The sequence below is a fragment of the Larus michahellis genome, chromosome 5 (genome assembly GCF_964199755.1).
Source record: "Larus michahellis chromosome 5, bLarMic1.1, whole genome shotgun sequence".
In the NCBI taxonomy this organism is placed as follows: domain Eukaryota; kingdom Metazoa; phylum Chordata; class Aves; order Charadriiformes; family Laridae; genus Larus; species Larus michahellis.
This window is the reverse complement of record NC_133900.1, coordinates 13,418,992-13,444,382: the sequence shown is the minus strand read 5'-3', so window position 1 is coordinate 13,444,382 and position 25,391 is coordinate 13,418,992. Positions and strand designations below refer to the sequence as shown.

General features: G+C 41.5%; 1 protein-coding gene across 3 annotated transcripts in view; it reads right to left on the bottom strand.

Moving 5' to 3' along the window:
• Positions 1-25,391, bottom strand: part of NR3C2 (nuclear receptor subfamily 3 group C member 2) — a 215,512-nt gene that overhangs the window by 24,130 nt on the left and 165,991 nt on the right. For all 3 annotated transcript variants that reach the window (XM_074588830.1, XM_074588831.1, XM_074588832.1), the window contains exons 5-6: positions 12,420-12,758; positions 11,858-12,002 (exon numbers count right to left, since the gene is read on the bottom strand). In XM_074588830.1, the coding sequence (XP_074444931.1) occupies positions 11,858-12,002; positions 12,420-12,758 (484 nt within the window). The remainder of the gene's footprint in view (positions 1-11,857; positions 12,003-12,419; positions 12,759-25,391) is intronic.

Genomic DNA, 25,391 nt, shown 5'->3' with positions numbered 1-25,391 from the left:
GTGGTTTATCCAAGAAAGTGTTAGCCTAGAGGTAGCATAAAGGCGACACCCTCGGATGACCACCCTGCTGCCCACACAAGCCATGGTGGATCTCAGCCAGGTTACAACATCACAGCCCCTGGGCTGCCTGTTCTATCGTGCAGCTGGAAAACACTGTCCTCATACCAGGCCCAGGGTAAAAACCAAACCAAACCAAAACCAAAGTGCTATTCCCTCAGCCCCCGGTATCAGTCTGGGTTTTCGGCATACTCATACATTCCCAGACTGTTTGGCTGATGCTGCTGAACTGCCTGCTGCAGCTATTGCCCACGTACATGCTCCTTCATACAGAGGCAGGCAGGTGCCAGCAGTCGTGTCATAAAACAAAGCTGTAAGACCTGGCACCAAAAGTCACCTCAGCTCCTCCTGCCATCCCCAAATCCCTCTGCTCTGTCCTGACTTTAGCCACTACTGACAGTCAGCATTTCTTCTCTCTACCTGCAAGGTGGGGAGAAAAAAACCCTGTGCCCCGTTAATCTGACACAGCAGCAAGGCCTTGGCACTACTTTGAAAATAAGGAGGTTTTATGGCGAGATCCTCCCGTGGCAGCAGGGAATTGGGCTCAAGAGTCCTGGAGATGCCTCCTGCTGCTGTGTTCCTGCAGGAATCTGACATGCAACAGGAGAAAGCTGCCCCCGCAAGGAAGCACAGTATTTCCTGCTCTAAAAGTTGCTGAAAGAGAAGTACTTCAGTAACAATCTCCCACCCCCTAGCCCTGCCACAGGAACGTGTAAACCCACAGTTACCAAAGTAAAACATTTAACGCCACAGGCATCTCTCTCCAGGTGACTGGGACGCTGCCGACTGAGGGGCGCGTAGCTGGGAGCGCTGGCGCCACAGCAATGACCTTGGCAGAAGAAGCTGCCAAACCCAGGACAAAAGCAGGGATTAGACTGAGGACCACCAACACTCAACACTGATAATCAGACAAGGAAGGTCATTTCACATTAAAACACACCTACAGACAGAGCTGGTATTTCGTGAGCTTTAGCCACCCCGGCATACAAACTTGACAATTTTTACACTGAGTCAATTCTAAAAACTAGTTTTATCCCAAGAAAGTCCTCCTGGTGATCCCAGAGAATACAGTCCCAAGTAACTGATACTAAGAAATTTAGAGCTGCTTTGAAGTTTTGGCTAAGTGTCCTCCTCTTTATATGCATATCAAGAAAGGAACTGGCAACAGCTCACGGATAATGACTGCCAAAGGAGAGTTTCGGCTCCCAATCGGCAACAGAGAACTTGTGCTAAAATCCAACTTAATAACCACCCAGTTATGTAACCCTAAAATCCCAAGCACATCAAGAGCAAAAAACCCCAAGTATCTTCTGGAATTAACAGTTAATTATGCAGTTAGCAGAATGCAGATACCAAATACTCTCTTTTGGTTTGCATTTGCATTCCAAAAGAGACAAATCACAGTTTAAATGAGAAAATACATAATTATGCCTTTACCAAAATGCTTTTTCAATAGCACATTGAATAATAAGTGATGATAATGTACACATGACAACAAACACCCTTTTAAACTTCATCAGAAAAAGGTATCACCAGCCAGAAAAAGGTGCCCATTAGGTATCATTTTATATATCCATTATGCCAGGGCTCATTGTCACTTGCAGTGGTTCATCAGCAAAACTACTGCTATATTCCACAAGCAGCAGCAATTTTCCTCTTGTGCCAACAATGCCTCAGAAATCAAGACATTGCTCACGCTGTCATGCAAAGGCCAGCGTTTTCTGGAAGTCAACCGAGGCCTGCCTTCTTCTCGTACTGGTTTAGAGAAACTACTACCTAATTTTTCTTCTAATCTAGAAGATTAATATTTAACTCTATAGGGGAAACAGTGAAAAGAAGCACTAGGCATGGTGGCACGGAGACGCCACCAAACAGTTTTCACTGATATGCCGAAAGATTAAAGCAGCACCACATTCAGACAGACACCCGAAAGGAACAAACCTCTTTCTCTATTCCTAGCCCTTCCTGCCAAGGACCTTGACAGAGGTGAAAAGCCACCCTCCCAAAAGGCTTATGGATGCCCCAAAGTCACGCTGAGACAACACTGAGAGAGCATAATTACGCCAAGTTAAATGTAAAATCATTGGGCACGTCTTCATGCTAAAGTCATAAAAGCTAACAGTCAAACCCTTTCAAACACATTACAGGCTGGAAACCTGCCAGAACATCCACTGGGCCAACAGATGATCGAGATGAAAAAGAAGCATTTGAGAAAGATCAGGCCATAGCAGAAAAGTTAAATGAAATCTTTGCACCAGTGCTCTCCGTAAAGGAGTCCAGGAAGGCTCTGCACCAGAGTCTCCCTTTTCAGTAAGTGAGTGCGAAAACTGTTTTCAGATTAAAGTGTGAGTAGAAGAGGGTTTGGAAAGAAAAAAAAAAAATCAAAATGAATAGTAATAAATCACCAAGACCAGATGGCATCCATCCATGAGCTGTAAAGTAACTTAAATACGGAATTGCTGAATTACTAACTGTGCTGTGCGGCTTATTGCTTAAATTGCCCTTATAAAAGGCGTGGAAGGTGACAAACGTGACTGATTTCTTAAAATGGGTCTGGGAGTGGGGAGGGAGCACTCAAGAGACCAGAAGCTAGTAAGTCTCATTTCTATATCTAGCAAAATGACTGAAAGAGAAGCATTAATAGATAAATAAATATGCTATAAGGAAAGAAAGTCAGCACAGCTTTGGGCAAGAGAGGTCAGGTCTCACGAATCTGCAGGAGCACAAGGATGTTCTGGTGGATACAGGCAACGTCTGTACGACTGAAATGCTTCACACATGCCAGGTCTAGCTGCATCCCACGGCCATATGGGGTGAGACCTAAGCAAACACCAACCCTCTCCCTCCTCCTCCTCTCCTCTGCCCTGGTTTCCACACAAAGGAAACTGGGGCATTGCAGCTTGGGTATGGCCTGCAATACCGTCTGTCGGCGTGCCAGCACGGGTAATTGCTGGTCTAGGACCTCCTGCACACTGCGCTTTGCATCAGGAGGTATGCGGGGATGCAATCTCGGCAAAGTTGGATTTTAAAGCTATTAAAAAGATCTTCTGAAAGCTCTTAAAGAGAGCTTAGGGATAAGGAGGAGGACTCTTCGTGGATTATTAGCAGCTTAAAAATAGGAGACCAAGGGTAATAATAAATGGACATCTCTCAGAAGTAATGGAGGTTACCAGGGAAGTCTCGCAGAGCTCTGAAAGCTGTACTTATACATCATCTGAAAAAAAAAATCTGACCTACGGAAGCGACAAAGCTTGCTGATGACTACAGACAATGAAATCAAGAGCTGTCTGTGAAAAACTGCTGAAAAATCTCGCAAAACTGTGTGGCTGGCCGACAAAATGGAAGGCGAAAATACTAATTGCAACACAATGCAGACAGTATAATCATCTTCCACCATACATACAAAATAACTGGCTCTAAATTAACAAACATCACACAATAGAGAGACCTAAATGTAATTTAGAACTGGTTTTTGGGGCTTCTGTCTTGAAAACGCTTGCTCAGTGTTAACTAATGGTCAAAAAAAGCAAAGGGTGAGAGAAGAAGAGTTGAGAGCAGACAGAAATCGTAATTTTGCTACTGCGTAAATCCACTGCGCTCTGAACACAGCGTGTCAGTCTGGCCTCCTCCCAAAATTAATACAACGGGCTAGCAAAAGCACTGAAGGAAGAGATGAGGATGGCCAGGGGTAGCAAATGACTGATATACAAGGGGAGATTAAATTGACTAGCTGATTCTTCAGCTTGTAGAAGAAACAATGGGACTTGACAGAGATCTATAAGTGATAAATGGCATACACAGAATGAAAAGGAATATATCCGCTATTACTACAAACACAGGAATGAAGTGGCACTCCATTAAATTATCAACTACCTGCTGCAGAAACATCTCCAACAAACAAATATGCATAATTAAATTGCAGAAGCGACTGCCACAGAACATTTTAGATGTCAAGATTATAAATGCATTCAAAAAGGTATTAGGCAAATTCACAGAAGAAAGACACAGAAGGATTATTAAGCAAAATCGTCCGAATGCAATCTCCCGTTCAGAAAGTACCTAAATCACTGACTGCTCGAACGGACAAATGAAGAAGCATCATTTTACCCTTCTCCTGATCTTCTGCTTTCTTTGCAACTGGCCACTTTAGAGGATGAGAAACTGTGACAGATGGACCTTTCTTCTGCCAGTTTTCACTTTCTTACAGATCTCCTTAAAACTACTTTATCTCCTGTTTTCCTTTACAGTTTCAACTCAAACACCTTAGAAATTTAAGAAGTGTTTAGAGATAAAGGCATGAAAAGGCAGAGCCTTTAGAAATTTACGCAAAGAAGTTGAAGCTATTGCTTTGCCCAACCATTGACCCGTTCACAATGAAAAGGCAAAATAAGACTTAGGAAAATCTAGCTGAAGCATATTACACCTATTATCTACAGGGATGACAGTAGTTCTTCAAAATTTCCTTCTGCGTCTGCACTATTTTGGGGTGGGTATGTAACAAAATCCTTTCATATACTTCTCTGCATGGGAACTGAGCTGTGCTTCATGAAAAAGTAAATAATAGTACCAATGTATATAAAAAATTTACTGATAAAGACATCCACTTCTCACTGCACTGACAGTTTATAGATTGCATGAATGTAGTACTCCTCTTCAAAATAACATATGCAAGCAAAAAATCACGCAGGGAGGAATATCAAGGAGAGCTTGCTGACCTTTTAACAAGATCAGCGATCACACACACAATTTGTTAGCAAAGAATGAACATTGACAACTCTTATCAACAATCATTGTGGGAATACTAATTAAAAATGAGGGATTTGAAAACTGCCAGATGAAAGAGATTACAAAAAGGTACCTAAATTTAGACACTACAGGATTAACAGATTGCAAAAGAAACCAAAAGGGTTAACACCCATCATCCTGCAAGATGTAAATGGGGAAAAAGTAATCTTTTAAACAATAAAAGAAGCTACTTATTGGCTTTATCACCACTCACAGATGATCTAAGTAATCATTCCCACCCTGCCCTGGGGTATATAAGGTTAAAAAAAAAAATCTGCTGTTCTTAAATATTCAGCTTATTTTATTACATTTATCTTTCTGCTGTTACTATAGAAATCAGAATACCAGAAAGACTTACAGGCTTCAGCACCGAAAGGGCACAGAGAGGCAGCTGCATCCTTGCGCTGCCTTAGGAATGCCAAATCCTAATGGTCCCAGCTTCCACAAGTATATTAGGAACATAATGAAAAGACAACGAACATGCTATTTACTAATAAAATACACATAATTAATAAATGCAGATTTTAAATAAAATCTTACCTATTCATCCGAGCTATATCTTAGTTTAATTTTACGATTTTCCTCAGTGCTGCAAAATCCTCTGCCCATTCACATCCCAGGACAACACTAGCACAGAAAATTCACATAAATCCCCGTGTACTGAAGCTGGTTTTCAGGCTCTCTCTACTCATTTACTCTACATCAACTTTCTCGTTTGAAAAATTTATTCTCTATTTTTCCTCTATTGCTAATATCAACCTCTGTCTGATTTTGAATTTTAAAACTTCCCACTTGGGACAACTACCAAAGGCATAGCATGAAAGATCCTTGCAATACTACGTTCTTGTTTTACTGAAAGTTAAATCTTGCACTGTAAAGGAAAGATTTATATTAATTTGTAGTAACCTTTGTTAGTTTGTTAAACTACATTACCTACATAATATTATTGCGTTATTTAAAAATATCTGGAGTGGATGATTAAATTTTATAATGAAAGAGCCATCCATACTGCACTACAGACTAGTGGCCAGTAGTGTCACAATTGCGCAAATGGCAATAATGAAAGGACAGCCCCTTCTTAGTTCAAAATCGACAGCCTGAAGCTTCACCTTATCAGTGAAAAGCAGCAGCCAATACATCAATTGGTATATTCTGCTCTTAATGTTTTGCACGTGATGTCCAATAAACTGCAGCCTCTACTGAAGCCTTTTCACTCTAAGGATTGAGCTGCATATGATGTAATACAGTAATTTCAGAGATGGAAAAAAGACATCGCTGATCCAAATGCTTGTGAAAACTGGCCTCAGTCTTTAGACTTGTTTTTTCCAAGTTCACTTTACCAATTTTGGGTACCTCATGCAATGTCTAGTGCTGCTTTTATCAGGCCAACCCTCAAGTCCCTGACTAGGGTAAAAATCTCTGTAAAAATCCAATGACAGTTAGAACAAAGTACAACAGCCACAAAATTCAGAACCTGCACACTTACACACCTATGATTTATTCTTTATGCTGCAGATGACAAACCAAGAAAAATCAAAGGAGCAAGAAAACACACAGCACGTTAGTCATTCGGTGCATTTGCAAAATACTGTTGAAATATTGATGCCATACTTCAATGTACTAATGTGGTCTCAACACGGTGTCTCAGCATTACTGAACTCTTTCAGTATCCCACATCATTGCTATTTTACAGCTAGATAAGGCTGGAATGGTAAATTAGACAATTTGGGTAAATTTCCTAGAAACAGTAAATGGTTCTGGAATTTGAGTCTCCTCTTCAAAAGCTCCCAAAGATTTAGAATTCTACAGAGAGACCGTGTAAAACCTAAAATCAAAACAAAATCGGAGACCTGTGGGGGAACTCCAGTGTTGGGCTGGCCCTCTGGTTTCTTTATGCCGGCAGAAACCGACGTGTGCCAAAGAGGACTCACGTCTTGATTGTTAATATTCATCAGCAATGCCATCAGCTGGGTTTTTGCCCTGTGGAGAAATGAAAAGCCACCATCCCACTTCCTTAGGGAAGGAGTAGATAGGCAGGGCAGCTTGCCATAAGGGATGCAGTTTCTGGCCTCCAGCTGGGAGGGGGATATGTACTGGGAGCACAAGCCATGGCCCCGAAAGGCAGCCCATGTCCCACTGTTCCCACTGGTTTCCCATGCTGGGGGAGTGAGGATCCCTGTGGTGCCACGTCTTGGCTCCTGCTGGGTTTCTGTTGGCAGTGCTGCCTCGTAAATACTTTTTATCCTTTCCTGAGCCTCTGAAAGGTTGCCAGCCGATGCCCTGACTTAATGTATGGGTGGAAGCAGATACCTGGGAAGTTGCCACCACTAGCCCGTGGGACAGCAACTGCCTGAGCCCGTCACAGAAACGTGGGCAAGGAAGGAGCATCCCTTGCTTTCCTCCGCAATTTAGGCATCTGACTTCTGCCCTGCAAACACATAAACTCCTACTATTGAAAGATTCAAATCATCAGATTTCTTCTAGGACAAGAACTGTCACGCTGCCACTTTTCAAAAACATTGGGGACTTTTCCTTCAAAAGGACATAGCCACAGAAAGAGTAGCTTTAGCTATTAGTACAATGATTAATTAATCCAGTAAGGCAGAGACCAAGGAAATTTGAAACTAACTTCCCTATCTTACAGGACCATGTCTTAAAATCCATGCTTTAGGCTGTTCCCTGTAGCAAACACTTCATTTTACATAGCTTCAGACAGAATCCCTGAAAATAAGCTGGCATTAAAAAACATTGTATTTTGCTACACCCCTTGCTTTGTTCTTGCACCCACTCCAAGCAGCACCACTCAGTTTCCTGCTTTCAGTTGTGTATAATTTTACCAATTTAATGCTCTGGACTTGAATTGTCCATGCATATGCCTGGCTCAGGTTGGATTAGATTAGAAAATTTTAGTTGTAAGTCTTTAGCTAAGTCTGAAGAGAAATTTTCTCCCTGCTTCAAGTTAAATAAAAAACAGCCTTTTTTTTTTTTCCTGTGGGATTTCTGTTACTTTGCAGTAGGAACCTGAAATGTCTCAGAGCTTAGGTCTTGAATCAGGGATAGTCTTTTGCCATGCCTTAAGAAAATCTTCCCCATTACTATCTCTCTGTTCTCCCAGATCCCTAGATTCACTCAAGGTAAGGCTTCCTCGCCAGCCACAAATGAAGCAAAAATCAAAAGGTCTCTCACTGCATGATCCTCTGTCATCCCTACAACTCACCCAACCTGATCGATACCAAAAGGAAGGAGTCACCCAGGAAAACTATTACGGGATAACATTAGTTACGGATACAGCCTTCAAAGCACATACCCAAAGGGCTCAAGCTACGATTTCACAGATCACCTTAATTTTGGAACTTTGCAACTTCTTGAATTTAAGCTTGCAGCCTTAAGAACATTATTGCAGCATCTTTTGAGTGTTATTACATATGCAACAGTCTTCCTGTAAGAGTGTTTACCTCCAATAGGAATTACGTGGTGTCACATACATGATGGTCTTGTAAAGATTTACCATGGATTGAAACTAAAACTGTATGTATAGAATAATAGTTTTGATTACAACTACTATGCTACAAAAGAAATGGACTGAACCCCCCCAACATACCGTAACTTACACACACACACCACACAACGCACTGGCCTATTTTATGCCTCTTTTCAGGCTGTTTTGAGGCATTTCTGTAACAGGCTGAGAAGCCATTTTCTTATCCCTCAGTTCACATCTTCGCATTTACCTAGGCCCAATTAAAGCAATGGAATATAGGCATGATCCATGAAGACAAACAGTACGCTTAATTAGATACGTAACATGGCTAAACGAAGGTGGACAAATACTTCCAGCCTTCCATAAGCCTAACAGGAAATCAAACCACGTATTAGTAGGGAGGCATTTTGCACTGTCTTTATACAATCAAAGGCACATTTAACAGCTATTAACAACAGAGATCCTCATTTGTTATTCGCCTTGTTTACAGGCCTTCAGAATAAGAAAGAAAACAAGATCATATATCATGGCCTTCCAGAAACATTACGACTTCCTTTTATTCACAGTAGTTAAGAGTAAACGGAAAATTCATTTAATGTAAAACAAAGCAACATAATTCTGCTAATGCCAACCTCTACTTTCACTCTTTTTTAACTGTTCATTGAAGAAAATGCTGAACCCTCTAGGGCACCAAGTGTATGCTACCGGCCAGGGACCTTCCTAATTACTTCTTGCATAGAGACAGGAAATGACCTCTCCAGACACAATATGAAGAAATACCAAGAAAATCTTGGCCAGGTGATAACAGAAATGTAACTCTCTCAAGCCAGCAGAAGGAAAAGTCATCTTAAAGCATATCCCCTTCATTCTGCACCAACTACTACATGTCTTAAAATGCAAAGGGCAGTAAAACACTCAAAAAGTTGCACCAAGTGAACCTTAGGGGTCTGATAAACCTCGTGGCACAGAAATGAAGGCTCATGTTTATAACTACACACCACATTTCGAAGTTCATGGTACTTAAAAAGTAAAGGTAAGACCAGCCTTCAGCTGTTCCAGGGCAAAGCTTCAAAGCAGTGTATTTTCACAAACAGGAATATATATTATATTTTGTGCTTATCTGAATGCTTTCCACACTGAACTGTATTGGCTGACTTCTACAATTCCAATAATTCACCTCTGACCTTATGTCAAAATTGGGAAAAGCAATGCATCTCTCTTGAACTTGAAATCACAAAATAAGTTAGCTTGGGAGGGACCACGGGAGGTCTCAAGTCCAGCCTCCTGCTCACAGCAGGGCTAATGCCAAAGATGGAGCAGGTTGCTCCGGGCTTTGCCCAGTCAAGGCTTGGACGTCTTCTAAGACAGAGACTCCAATGTCTCTCTGGGCACCTGCTCTGCTATTTCACCATCTCATTATGAAACTTCCTCTCCTGCTGCCCAGGAGGCAATTTCTTGTCCTAGACTTGTGATCACAGCCTCTCCTCCTTCTACTGGGCACCACCATGAAGACTCTGACTCCATCTTTTCTATAACAACTCATCAAGAAGCTGAAGGCTGCAATTAAATCCCCACCGCACCTAGCATGGTCTTCTCCTGGCTGTACGAACCCAGCTCCCTCGCTGTCCCAGCCATCCCCAATCACTTGGCCAACCTCCACAGGGCTCTCTGCTATTTCTAAAACTTTCGTGTGCTGGGGAGCCCAAAACACGGACTCCAAATGCAGCCTCACAGCTACTACCCTGAGTGGCTGTTTTCCCATCGAGTATGAAACATAAGCGAAATGAGAAGAACCCTATTGTTCCAGAGATGTGCCCATTACCATTCCAGAGTAAGCACTGAACTCCTACCCTTTTACCTCCGAGGAGATTTCTTGTCCTGATTAATTACTTCAAAAGCCCCTTTCCCACATCTCAACACAGTTCCTTGTAATTTATTTTTCTTCTCTTTGGAAACATCTGCCTTCTGCTACCTTTGGTAGCTCTGCAATCAGTACATTTTTAAACACATAGAAGACCAGACCGCTATCTTACATATGTATATGTTTTTGGATGGATGTTTTTATTTTGCACTCCATGACATCGCGCTCCTATTCCCGACTGGATTCCAACATCAACCTCAGCATAATTCTGCACGCACCTACCTTCAAAGCTTGCAGCATAAAACTCACAATTGATCTCGACTTCTGGAAGCTGCTTCTAGCTGCTGTATCAAAAACGCTAGCAATGCACATACACTTTTATTTGCAAGTGGGATTGATCTCCCTGTCCAATAAATTTTGACCCCCCCACTGACTTTCTTCAGATGAGGGAAAGCTGCTTCTGTGTTTGAACTTTTAGTCTACATTTCCCCAGGAGAACTAAACTCTTCTAAGTTCACATTTTCACTCAGCTTTAGCTACAGACACTTTTTCTGTGATGGTTCTCTAATGTCCAAGTCACAGTGGAGGTGCTTTCAACAAGGAAAATGGCTGACACTACATTTTCAACAACATGCAGCGAATCACCAGTTCCTCCCCTGAAAAAAAACCCAACCACCCAAACCAAACGATCCTTCTTTGATATCGCTCGCTATTTTGGGACCAATCTCATATACATTAATTATTTAGGAATTCCTAAATCAAAGAAAGACTATTAAGATGGACAGCAACAAAGCATCATCTTCTCCAAGAAAAACATTTCAAACGCTTCAGTAGATTGAGTGGTAAGTTATTTTTTGTTTATTCTTTTCCTGTTTTTTTTGGTTTTGTTTTTTTTTTTTTCTTCTTCAAGAGCACCCATATCCTATTGATGATGTCTCATTTTTACCTCTAGAAAAAACCCAAACCTTCTGGGATAAGCATATGACATGACCCCAGTTTGACTGCCTGTGTATTCGCTTAAATTTTGACTTTACTGTCTTGGAATAAACACTCGGCGAATGGAACAGAAATTAAATTATACTCATCAAAAGCAAAGCACTAAAACACAAACTTAAAATATGAAGGAACACACGTACTCGAATGGCTCCTTGGTTGATCCTTCTTTTTGTCTGAATGCATCATAAAAGAAGTTATGTTTCATTACTGAAAAAACATTTTGGCTTCTCTCATGGTTGCAAAGAAGGGTAATTAAGACTGTCAAGAAAACACATTGAACAGCTGTATGTTGTTAAGAAAAGCACCATTGTATGACTGGTCTGAAAAAACCTAGCAATTTAAACAATCATATTTCCTAGAAATTAGTTATTTTTCCAAGCTCTAGTAGATACCAAAAAATGTTTTTTTCTATAAATCTTGATTGTGTATCAGTCATATTTCAAGCCAGCAGGACGGTCCTTGTTTGAGAACACATCCACACATATAAGGAGAAGCGGATGGCAGTATCAAAGCTTCACCAATTGAAAACTGAGTCACTGAAAAAAAGTGAAAATTAAGCTACTTATTAAGCCGGAATTAGCTGAATTTTTCTTAGACTGCAGGTATGCCTGAAAACCAAATAAAGACAGAGTGATCCTTCCAGCCTGCACTGAAAAAGACCATTAAGGAATACTTACTCATCGAAGATCAGGTCTGGAGCAAAATAGAGGAACTGGCTGTTTGTATGTTTGTACGATCTCCAACTCAAGGCAAACGATGACAGACACATCCATGAATACTGAATTAAAGTAATTTGGTCCTCGAGAGGCAAGTTTCTAAATCCTAGAGATCAAACCAGAAAATACCCATGAATTACACTGCGGTCTACAATGGTTGGCCAAACCAGCACTGAATAAATACATTGCTCATTATTTTTCTAGTATTAACGACAAGAGCAACATTCCCACAAAGTATACTTCTGAAAAAACAAACCCATAGTTTTTCATCACAGTGACATGTTTTCTTCTTAAGAGGCTATTATTCAAATGAAAGCTTTTTAAATATCAATCACAGACATATGAAACAAACATCACATAAATCAAAAAACCCAACAATCTTCTCTCGGATGCTCATCGCACACACCCCTGCGAGGGCTTTCAACACAGCCCACAGATTAAAGATGCAACTTGTCAAGCAAATAGTTCGCTAAGCTAAAAGGAACAGGGAAGAGAAATTTCATCAAATGCCTTGTGGTCCTACCTGGAAGTATCTTTGCCCACTTCACCACCTGAATCATCTGCTTGCCGGCTAGGCGGTTTAAGGTGGAAAGCAGGTACTCTGCTGTGTCTGGCTTCGAGCTGTCATATCCTGCATACACGATCTCCGGTTCAATGCTTTCAAGGATCTTAACAGGAGAGGGAGTAAGTGCTGGTGAGATAGCAGACATGTGGGGGACAAGTGCTGTGTTTACAGAGGGCTCAGTCACGGGCGCGATGTACGTCGTCCCTTCCTCGGGGCTCTGGGGTGGTGGCTGCTGCCGCTGCTGTGGCTGCTCCTCGTGCATCCCTTTCAATTTCCCCAACTTTTTGGACTTCCGGGCTGTGAAGATGAGCAGCACAAGAACCAAGTCAGTACAGAAAGCCGGCATGACCCTGGCTTTAGAGAAAATGAAAGCATAAGTATCATTTCAAAGTTCTCAAGTGAAATAGGTGTAAGACCTTAAGAAATACCTCACTTACCTGCATTGTTACACTGGAAAAAGGACCAAAAGACACATATAAGCTCATTTTCATTGATTTACTGGATATTTTTATAGGTGACAGAATGTCCAGTATCTATGTCCATGCAGACATGTATAAAACATCCTAGTTCCTGTGGGCGGTGCCCATTAAACATTTCGGAAGTCTATTTGTTTTGTAGCTTAAATGCATCAGTTATCACCTACAAGTCTGCAATTCCTGTTCCCCATTGCATTTGGTCATCAAAAGAAATCTCCTTGGCAATGCCTAAAATTAGCAGACCCAGAGCCCTTCTAAGGTTTTGAGTCCTAGCACTCACCCTGGCTGCGCCTCAACTTGAAATGCAGTCAATCCATTTTGAACAGCCTAAGCTAGTCAAATCCCTTTGCTTTTGCTGCTTCGACACTTCCGTAAGAGCTTCTTCCCTTTTGTCTTGGTTTGAGGTAAAACAGAACCAATTTTCTGATTTGTAATTTTACTTTTTAGCTGGGCCTCTTCTAACTGACTAAACTCTGAAATGAACAGCATATTGTTCAGAAACTGTTCACTCCCAGAGTGATAAGACCTGATTATACCAAAGAACGGTATGCACAGAGGCTCTTGCTTAGACTTATTGCTATAACAACCAAGGTCAGCTAACTTCGCTGCTTGCCCCGTTAGAGGGTCGGAAGCGGAGAAGCGTAGAGGGGTCCCACCTGCAGGGAGGAGCAGATGGGACAGGTGACCCAAAACTGACCAACAGGGTATTCCATCCCACGTGCATCACGCTCAGTATAAAAGCTGAGGGATCAAAGGGGCAAGGGGGCTCTGGCTCGCTCTTTCTTCAGTGGCCGATGTCTGAGGAGGACCCTGTCTGTTCATCTGCCTTTGATCCCAATCTGAGCATTCCTGACTCCAGTTCCAGAATTCAGCTCCTGTCCGTCACTGACTCCAGTCTGGGACTTTCCCTGTGTCTGCCAGCGACGCAATCATCATCCTGGGAGCTGGATACGGTTTTCTATAGATTGTATAATTTTTTTTTCCTTTAATTTTTATTATTTACTATGTTCTTATTTATTATTATTTTCATTAAAGTAGTTTAGTTCTTTATCTAAACTCGTCAATCGCCTTATCTGTTCCCCTCCTCCCCGGGGTGGGGGGGGGGAGGGACATCTGTCGTTCTGATTGGCCAATCCGGCCAAAACCACACCACCTTTCTCTTGAGTAGTTCTGAAATAACGCTAATAATATTTACCCAGTTAAAGAAAAACACTGAGCCTCGTGTAACAGCTTTCTCACTGCTATCAACGTTTCTCTAATGATTTGCCATCCCCCCTTTTTTTTCCCTTTCTTTTTTTCTTTAATGTTACCCTCCCTATTTTTCTTTACTACATATTCTTAGAAGACAGCCATGCTAGCGTGCTTCCACCCTTTGCAGAGATGCCAGCCACCCTCTGCCTTCCCAGCTTTGCCACGTGAAGCACAGATAGGTAAGCAGGCAGAAAGCCCTGCTCCCGCCCCAGCAAAATGACCATGTAGCATGAGGAAAGAATGGAAAATAAAAAGCAAGACAATTAAGTTAAAAAAACCACACACTCAAAAAAACCCCCAGAAGTCCATCACCCCCCCCTTTCGCGATAGGAAAACATAACTAAAATAATCTTTAAAGTCAATAAATAATGAAGTAAATTTAAATGTTTGCAGCTCTTTCAGAGTAACTTCTTTCAAATATAGTCTTTCTTATCTATCTGGACACAGCTAAAACCCTTGTCTGGACTTTTATCTTCCTGTCTCTTGATAATTTCAACATCCCCCTTTTTTACTGGCATCAGTAAATACAAGTCTATCTCACTCTACTTAGAAAACTACTGCAAACACCCCTCTTAGTCCATACCCTGTCCCAAGTCTCTCTCCTCGAGTTTTTTCCCCCCTGTCATCAATTCCCCTCCTTATCTTTCCTTAAATATAGTGCCTTTTCTGCAGTTTCAGGATCCTTTCTGGCCATCCTCCGTCTCACCCCTCCTTTCTTCTCCATTATCAAAACGTTCACTTCCACCCCAGCTCAGCATGCCATGCCACTGCCTCCTGGGAAGTTTTCAATGCTTGCTTTACGGGAATTTTCCTTCTCCTCTTATTACAGTGCAAAAAAATACTCCCCACAAAGATCCACAGAACTACCTCATTACTCTTCTACAAACTGTTTCCTTGAAATTGGGGCTGCCTGCCCAGAGCCAGCTGCTGTGACGGAGCTCGTAGCGCCTGCGAGGCAGGATACAGACGCCCAGGGTCCGGGACAATGCACGCCCAAGTGCAACAATAGCCTGTTGTTTTCAACACTTCCTTGCCGGGACAGTACCTTGAACTCTGAGGAGTTGGCTCATCCCAAGATCCAAAAGAAAAGCTTATTTGTTAGGGTAAACATGGGACTTTGCTGTAGAAAGCAGCGATGTTACACACATGCACAAGACCTTGAAGGTGCCCAGTCAAACTGCCGCTCCTTCACTATCCTTGACCTTCAAAACCTGAACACAATTCATTACTGCTGCAGCTCTTACTGCACCGAGCAGTAAGCACAAAATCTGAACACCAGTTTGGTGTTGTTGCCATCACACAATGAAAGAAGGATCTTGCTGGCTGATTTCAGCATCGACGTCACTCATGAGACCTACAGAGAACTTCAGAGATCTTTGTGTAACTTTCATCACCGATCCTTCAGAAAGCTACACACCATTTCATTAATTCACCTGCAGCACGTATGTCTGCTTTCAACAATTCTTGATTTCTCTATGCCTGCAAACATCCAGACCAAGTGAGGCAGGTTGGATTTTTTTAATAAAAGGATTAGATATGCAAATAAAAATATGCCAGTCCTAATAAAATTTAGTTTAAAATTCTCTTGTTCAACTATTCACATATACTTCACAAAAACTTCCTAATTACCTGAAGCACTAGCACAGATTACAAAGAGAAACACAGGAATCACTGTCATTTCAGGTTATGAGGCAGAGACAAGAAAAGTATCTGTAAGGAGAAGTTTCACTGCAGCTGATTCTGTCTCAGGAGACAGGACACATGAGAAGACCCTTAGAAAAGTCCCTTCCAATCCTATCTCTTACTCTTCTATTACGAAACTCTTAAAAAAGTTCATTCAAACAATGAAGCACAACTGAAGGATTTTTCATCCTCCAGTGCATCAAGTTACACAGATACCGACATCCATTCTTCAAGATGCAATTTCTGCTCCTAGTACCCAAAAAGCCATTTTACAAAGCAGCAGCTGATCAGACATTTTGTTAAACAAGCTTTTTCCTCACTCTGCAAAATAATACGGAGAGAGTTACAGGCCAAGCAGACAGGCCTGACAAATTTAATTCTGAAAAGTAAGTGAAGATGTTGTTGTCCCCCATTTGGTGCAGTTGCACTACATGACAACGTCCTGGTGAAATCACTGTGAGCATTAAATACAGTTTGGATTTATCTTAGAAAGGCAAAGCTGAACTTACACATTTTCCAACAAAATAAATCCCAAAAGCAAAGCAAGGATGGCCAAGTTCAGCAGAATACCTGACGATGAGTTAACAGAGCTATCGGCCACTGAAAAGAGAGTCTGAAAATAAGCCTGAAGGAGGGGATAGAGGTTAGTGTTTGCTGTTGTTATTCATTAAGTTTTATCAGGCACTGTTTTTTTTCTTTTATCAAAAAGGACTAAAAATAAAGAACTTTACATATCTTTCATGTTTGCAGAGCCAAAAAAAAAAAAAAAAGGATTCTCACCATAACTACACTAGAATAAGAAATGTATTGGTTTACCAACTCCATCAAGTATCTAGCAACACAGATAACTGATTACAAGTTAAGACATAATTTTGGATGTTCTATTCTCTAAGACTTTTTCATTAAAAGAAAAAGGAAATAACATTCTTCCATGTATAATACTGGCATAAAAATGTGTTTTAGCTTCATTTTCTTCCATTATAATCCCTTTAAAATGAAGCTGAGAAAAACATTACTGCTTGACAGTCATGTTTACAGTGAAGAAAACTGTATTTTTCATTTGGCTTCACGCCAGCGCTGTAGCTCAACTGGTTTGGTAACTCCCACAGAAACCAACAACTAACGATTAAATACAAACTCCGTGCAGTACATACCCCGAGTCAGGTCCTTCAAAGCTGTTTTTCACATTTGCTCTCTAACTGCAATACCAAGTATGAAACCGACAAAGCCACCGCTGACTCGGTGGGTAAAAGCCGTGCTCATCAGGACTGCCGCGTGGAAATGTTCCAGAAGCCACAGGCTCTCCATGCAGACCAAGGGACGGGGCACGCACGGGGCATTTCACCCGGCAAAGCTGAAGTCTGAAGCCCATTTGGGGTTAGGACAAGACTTTCATCCAAATGGCTGCACAGCCGGTGACTGCATATCATCTCTAATTGCAGGACTTCTTGTCCCCCTGTTCAGTGTTATTGCAGCCAGGATATTGTATTATCATCCTTGTATTTTTAAATCATCTGAGATAGAGTAACAGTTGAAGAAAAACAAACAATAGTGAAAGACACACTGCAGATATACCTGAGGTTAACACTTCAAATATCTGACACGATTTTTGGTGAGAAAGTATTTTAGAAGGTCTTGTACGTTGCAATGAGAATAATGAAAAACAAGGTGAAGTATCTGAAAAGTCACACATAGTTGGACTTTAAAAAGGCACATCCAACAGACCTCCTCTGTAGCTCTAACAATAAATTACAGTATAACAGAGGAATATGTAAGCTACAAGTCTGACCACGGATAGCAGTCCCTGGTGTTGTGGAAGCGATAAGCACAGTTTTACCTGGATTTAGTATGAGTAGGCTTGTGTCCAACATGTTCAAAGAAAAGGCTGCAAATTCTGCAAAACCACATGTTCGTTCCACGTGCTTGGAAGACCTCAAACACGAGCAGCTCGCAGACACCAGCTTGCTTTTTTATCGCCCTCAATGCCAGTCCCACCTGCCTAAAAAGGCACGATGGCACTGCTGCACAGGCCCTGAGGAAGGCTGAGATGCCATATTAAAACCAATTTAATAGAGTTTTCAGCACTGTTAAGACCGTAAGTCAAATTAATACCTCCTCCCCCCTTACTACAGCCTCAACCTTATGATCTAGTAAAAAGATGGGACTTAATCATTTGAAAACGACTATTGGCAGGAGACTGGGGTGAATTCAGATTTGGACAACTGATTCCTGGACCCTTCATCTGTGAGACTCCTGTCACAAAGCCGAAACAGGGAGGATCAGGAGTTTTTGTGCCATCTGTAAAACACTGAAGAAGCTTCTGGTCATCTGCAACGGTGAATGCTACTCTAGGTCAAATAACGGGACATTAACTGGATGTGATCCTATTGTAAATTGTTTTCTGAATACAAATTAATGTGAACATCAACTACAAATCCATAGCATTCCCCATTTTTTAAAGGTTAATTTTGAGGTTTTAGGGTAGTTGCAAGACAGGTAAGCTACTATATGCTCTTTTTAAAAAGCAGTAAAACGCAGCAAACTTACACGTGCTATACAAGTTGGGTTTAGAGGGAACTAATCTATACTCCCTTTGTCCCCAGGGAATACACAAAAATTAAGTTATGGGCTCCATACAGCCACGCATCTGATAACTATTTTTCATAGGCTCAAAATTAATAATTTTCATCAGCATTATTGTTAAAAGAATGGGATCTAAAAATGCCAGAGAACAAAATGCTGTCAATAGTAGATAAAAGAACCCATAAATATTATGATTTAACTCAGCAGTTTTATAGCAGAGTGGTATCTTGTTTGCAGAATTGTTATCAGTGTTTAAATTTAGCAAATGAACAATCTAAAATGCTCTGCAAATTCATGCTGGCATCCAGTGCTCTAAAGCAAAATCTGAAGTTTAGAAAAATCACCCATAGTTTTACGTAGAGCGAATTACGAGACTTGCCGTGATAATCCCCTGGAATCGGATTTTTTTAAAAAAGATTATATTAGAGCTTGCCTTGCTGCCTATCAAAAACCAATTATTATTTGCATAGCTAAAGACATGATGTAGACGACGAAGAGCTTTCTTTATCACATATGTAAAGCTCCACCAGAGCCAGGACCAAGCTGATCCTGACCCAACAGATCTTTATTGTATCCATGTTGCAGAACACATTTGAATGGGTAAGTGATATCAAAAGCCTATGATAAGAACATATGCTAATTCTAGCGTAAAGTAGAGAAGATCAGTGGAAAGGGAAACCAAAATGGACACAGCACAGAACAAAGAAAGCGACGGAGGTTTAAAAAAAGAGGTAAAGGAGAAGACGAGAAAGCGGTAATTAGAGTAAATACATCCAGAAGACAAAGGGAAAAAAAAATCCCAGTATGCACTTCAAACAAGGTACAATTTGGGATTATTCTGATGTACAGTAGTACCAGTGATCTAGGCAGTCTGAGAGTATACAACATGTTGCAAAACAAACACACTCCGACCACCGTTAACTGTGCCGGCTCTGTACGCCGTGCCAGTGCACACCCGCATTTCAAACACTTGAGCTCCTCCACCCAGGTGCCAACCTCACTGCTCGAGCTCTACACCTGAGCTACCACCACCACCACCACCTCCTCACCAACCTCAACAGCTGCCAGCTTTCTCCCTTCCACCCCATGCCAAGTGCTTGCGGGCCTTCCTGCGCACCCCTCCACTGCCACCTGCCTCTCCTCTCCAAAAGCCACCCACCTCACTGCACCAGAGTCACCAAAGGACCAAGCTGCCAATTAACAGCCTTTGGGTAGACTCTCCTCTGAGCCTTCACCAAACGTACACACACACATACTTTGTCACTTGCTTCCACCTTTGTATAGATAAATGCTCCGTCAAAATGCCACTTTTTCCTCCTCTGAATCTTTTCATCATGTTTGCCTGGTGCCTTTGCCTCACTTACTTCAGTGAGATGACATCTGTTCTCATTAGCTATTTTACTGCTACCACAAATAGTGTTTCCCTTCCCCCAAATCTGTTGTATCTTGACATATATGAAAATTTTGAGCTATCTTGGTACAGACATTTTTTCACTTAAGTGTCTAGCACAATGGGTATGAGATTTTGCTGAGAAATTTCTAGATAATAATACAGACATTTTATATATATACACGCACATATGCGCGAAAATGCATGGAATGAAGCGAAAAGCAGTAATGCAAACAAGATCTTACAGCATCGTCCCATTTGCTCCACAAAGTGCATTCAGGCACGCACCCTTTATTTTTCAGGAAAAAAAGAAGGGAACAACCAAGACAGGACCCTAAAGCTTCCATAAACCAACTACCCACTGCGGGAAGCAAGCCACTGCTTCTCAGTTAGAGCTGCAGTCGATGAAGAACCTCAAAAAGTGACCCCAAACGTTGTCCCATGCATAAAAGGAAGGGCCAGGTACAAACCTGGGAGACACACGGACAAGCGGATGAGTCACTGGTTTGACTGGACAGACGAAGGTGGGGAAGCAAATGAGAAGCAACTACTGAAGCAGGGGACAAGTTGTACGGGGACATAAAAGGACAGCACAAGATTATCATGTAAGACCAAGTAGTTTGTCTAAATACACAAAGAAAGGAAGGGTGCAGCTGATGAGGAAGAAAATAAAGGTCTGGCCTTCACTTAGCAAAATAAATGTAAAAATCTGTTTCTGACAGCTGTGACCCAGAGGAGACTGAAAGTGATAGAAAACGGTATCGCTTGCTGTGACCCCGAGGAATCAGTATAGTTTAATTAACAAAGCAATGAAAATTTCCTACTTTCTTATCCTCCACTAGCAGAAGCAAGCTTTTACTGGAGAATAAGCGCAAAGCCAATGATTGAATTCAGTAGAATGCAATGGTAGGCATAACTGAAATAATGACATAGTTTGGCATTGCCAACATCATTCACAACTGCTTACTAATTAATAAGTAACACTTTAATCTGACAGGATTGGACATCTTAAAGACAAGGAATAAACGTGCATGAAGTCTGATCTATGGGTATGTCACATTTTATTTGCCTTCAGTCAGATCCTGCAAAGATCCAGGCACATCCATAAGTGTTGTTTTTGTTCTTGGTTCACATTCTGTATATTGAAAAGGGAGGTACAGCGCAGACGAAAGAAAAAGCTTCTAATGCACATTTTAATCTATGTAATTGTACGCTATTTTCATTGGGTTAATCTAAACATATATTGGTTCTTTATTTGAGTTGAATTTAAACTACTAATAAAACTGACTGTAACTAGGTAAATATTCCCCACTTATTACTTCGCTTACTTATACGCCAATTCCAGGAGTGTCGCGTTTTGTTAGGAACAGATTCTAATAAACAATGCGGTGCAATGCTGCTCCAGTACAACACTGTAAAGCACAGGAACAATATATATGAAGCAGTTTATCCTCTTGCTTTGAGCAGGACCAACTATACTTTGCCCAACCCAGTATGTTATTAATCTCCAGTAAAGGGAATTCTGCAATATCCCCCACCTTCCTCCAACATCTAACCATTCATTTTTCCTCCAACATCTACTACATTGCATCATTTTTTCTGCAGTAAAGTTGATTTCTCTTCATCCTTCCCCCAGTGGCCATAAAGAACAACTTATCATTCCTGTCCCCTCTTTACACGACTTTTTGTATTGAAAGACTGGTATCATGGCCTTCTTAATATGTTTCTCCCTTCTACACTAAAATAAATTGTATTTCTTCAAGTCTTCCTTACAGATTTATGTTTTTTTTTCTAAGCTTCTTATTATCCTTGTTCTTCCTTGGGCAGTCTCTAGTCTGTATACACATTTCTTCAGCCACGTGATACAAAATTTCAGGAAGGAAGGTTCAGTTTAGATGTTAAGGCAACCTTTCTAAACGTAAAGGTCTGTGGCAAACTGGAAGAGGTTCTCAAGGGACACAGCAGGGACTTCAACACTGGAGATCTTTAAGAAGAGATGAGAGACGTGTCCGTCAGGGAGGACGTGGGTACCGCTAATCCTACCAACTGGCACAGGAACGTAGGTGACAATTTCATAAGGTTGCCCCATCCCCACCACCCTGACCAGCAGTGCTGAAAACCAGACACAATCATCAGGCCTGCACTTGCCAGCTCCGACAAGAACAGAATAACGCCGAAGTATCAGAGACTTGCCTGGTTTTGCAACAATTCTACATCGCTGATTCTAAATTTAACATTCAATCGTCATGCAACCGTTCTTCTTTCTTCACTGCAGTCTCTAAACAGCTGCTCTCAGCTATTTCATGCTTGCACACCTCAACTTGCGTTTCTCAACATAACCCTCTGCACTAAACCAAAAACGCCATCATGTTGGTTTCAGACACTAGAACCGAAGATGCTTTTGAATTCTGATTCTGGCCACAGAGCAGAATTTCAAATCTGTAGATTTACGTACTTACTCTCTACTTTGTTACACGAGCAAGTAGTAAAATTGTAGACCCACAATCCACCCTCAACAGTTCAGATGCCCTTCCAGTGCGACAGCAAACCAGTCACAGCTACTTTTGGAGAATGCTATTTCAAGTAATTACGCGCCCACTTAATGAGAAATCTTATCATATTTTAATGAGAATTCTGCATTTCCTTCTGATTATACATAGGGCTAGAGATATTGAATGGTGAAATACAAGCACCTACAGGGAGGTGGCACCTCACGACAGCGCTTGCACACATCTCATGGAACAGACACGGTTCCTCTGCAGTGTGCTGGCTTTTGCACGCAGGATTTGGGACTGTGGAGCCATAGCCACAGAGATCTGCTCACAGGGATGGTTCTTTGTAGCCCAGATAAAAGAAGCAGCCTTACAAAGACGGCACAGAAGCCATCACAGAAAAACTAAGGTGAAAGCCCAGATCGAATCTTGCATATTTCAAGGTCTGACTCAAATGAGGAAGCTCACATTACCTACTTGTCTGATGAGTGAGACAGTGATGTCCACAGCAATCAAGGAGGGAAGGCACTGGGGAGGGTCTGGGTAAGAGACAGAGGGAATTAATCCCTTTTTTTAGCCATGCTGAGCTTCAGGCTACACATTCGTGAAGAGAAAGCGGGCAAAGGCAACAAAAGAAAGCTGAGTTCCAAAGTGCATTTTACAGGAATATTTAGGTTGTCAGGGAAAATGTCTAACACATTTGCTTGTTTCTCAGCAATCCTCAAAGTGATAATTAATTGAAAAATAACAGTTTCATAGGGGTACTCCTCCCCGTGTGGGAACAACTTTTACCAAATGCCAATTAGTGGTTTCCTGTTAAAATCAAATCAAGCTGTTTTTGATAAAGCTTTTTAATGAGAAATGGCTAAAGTATGAAAATTTCCCCCCCATATATTTCATATAAAATCCCAAACTGACATAATGCAGTCCCACAGCTAACATTTTTGGGATATAAAACTCCCTCTTGTACTTCTTCATTAATTTAAAAAGAAATGTATTTACTAAATATTTAAATCATCCAATAAACAAAGCCGTAAAAAAAGCTTACAAAAGAAAATTATAATGTTGATGAAAGCCAATCTTAATCAGTCCTTTTCAGATGCTCCCAAAACTCATATTTTACTGATTATTTATTCATTCTTCAAATGTATGGCAAATGATTTTTGAGCTAAGCTTTGTCTACTAAATGCATCAGTAGTTTTGACTATTCATCAAATAGACTTAAAGACTAGCAGTAAAATACCAACAACGAAGGGGAAGAGTAGGTCACCTACAATTCCAGTATTTGTCACCTGCAACTCTAAGACTCCTGCAGCAATGAAACATCAGCAGCTTGAACTGCTAGCATTGGTAATAATTTGGTTAAAAACAAAGTTAGGGAAACTTTGGAGAACAGATTTTGAAATCTTCCACTGTACCAGACTGAAGGCTCTTGGCTATGATCACTGGTTTCTGCCTTGTGCCAAGCGACAACCTTTCTCCCAAGACAGCCATTCCCGTCCAACCTTCTGCAGGCGCTGCTCGTCCAAGTCTTCTCTCTTGCTTTTATTTGGGTTGATACCCAATGCTAAGTCTGCTTCATGATTTATGCGCCCTTCATCCTGATTATAACACTAAGCCATCTCGATGGACCCTGATACGGTCCTGTAGACATTTATCGTGTGTGAAATTTCCTCTTCGTATTTACATCGGAGACAGGTACTCAACAAGCTTTTCAGAGTTTTTCAAAAGCGTCTATAAGCAAACTCTGCTTATAGAGCAGCACCTCTCATCCCGTATCTTCAGTGCTCACACTTCCACCCCATACTAAAGACTGTGCCATGCTTTAAACACTTCATTTTTGTTCTTGCACTACTATTACTAGAACTCAGCTTGCTAAGTGCTGCACTTCCCTCTGCGGTCTTTCTGGTTTACGTTGTAACGCACCACATCCCCACTTGTATTCTTCCCAAGTAACAAAAATTTTGAGATACCTCATCTCTTCACCCGTACGACTTCCGTATCCCTAGTTTTTATCAACTCGGATTTCTCTCAGACGACCTTATTTCTAATACAGCCAATGCTGCTGGTCTGTCCCTCCTCATCTTCCAGAAATTATCTACCCTGCTTCCTGGAACAGCAGCGTTATCTGTGAAATACAAGCTGGCTGTTTATCTTCCGCAGTCGTCTCAGCCATATTTTTCACCATCCAGTTCATGACTAGTCATTAAAAACAAAAAAGAATACAACCATGTTAATCTCCTGCTTTAATAAATCACCCTGAACATTAGTGCAACACCCTGCAAGTGATATTAACCACCTTCCCAGGGAAAATGCAACTCTGCAATATTACTCACATGTATCATCTGAATCACGAAACCGAGTATCTCTTTGCCACCGACAGCATGGCATATTTCTAAATTCTCCTGAAGTTGGAGTAGCTGTGTATGAAGTGTCAGTAATGACTACAATCGAGACGCGCCTCTCTAAGAGGATGCCTAGATGACATGCCTGAACGTGCTTGGGTCCATGTGCAGAGAGACCCAGAAGCCACATGCGAGTTTCCACAGCTCTTTCTTTCCAGTACGACAACTGCATGGTTTTGAGGGCAGGAGAATTGCCCCACATCAGTATCTTCTCTACTCCCTACTGACAAATGTCCCTAACTGCCCATTCCAGGTGGACTACTGGTCAAGTTCTACAGCCTTCCTACTCTTGCACCTTCTGCAGGGATATTACGCAGGGAACATTACTAAAAAATTATGGCGTTGGGAGAATGGAAAAACTGATGGCAGAGAACCACAAAAAGCACACAAAGTACCAGCGCCAATTTGCAGGAAGATGTGTGGTACTGGGTGGCTCCAACCGGTGCCTTCACCTTGCCTTCCTCTTTGTTAAACACCCCCTTCTTGCCTGCTGTGTATTTCTAAGGTTTAAATGTGCTCAATGTTTCCTTCATAACCTGCTGTGGATTGTTCCTCCTGCTAAGATCAAACTCCAAAGTCTGCTTGTTGAGCCACGTATCCTTGCCACTTCTCACACTTATTTCAGCAAAACACAGATACTAAAAATGGAA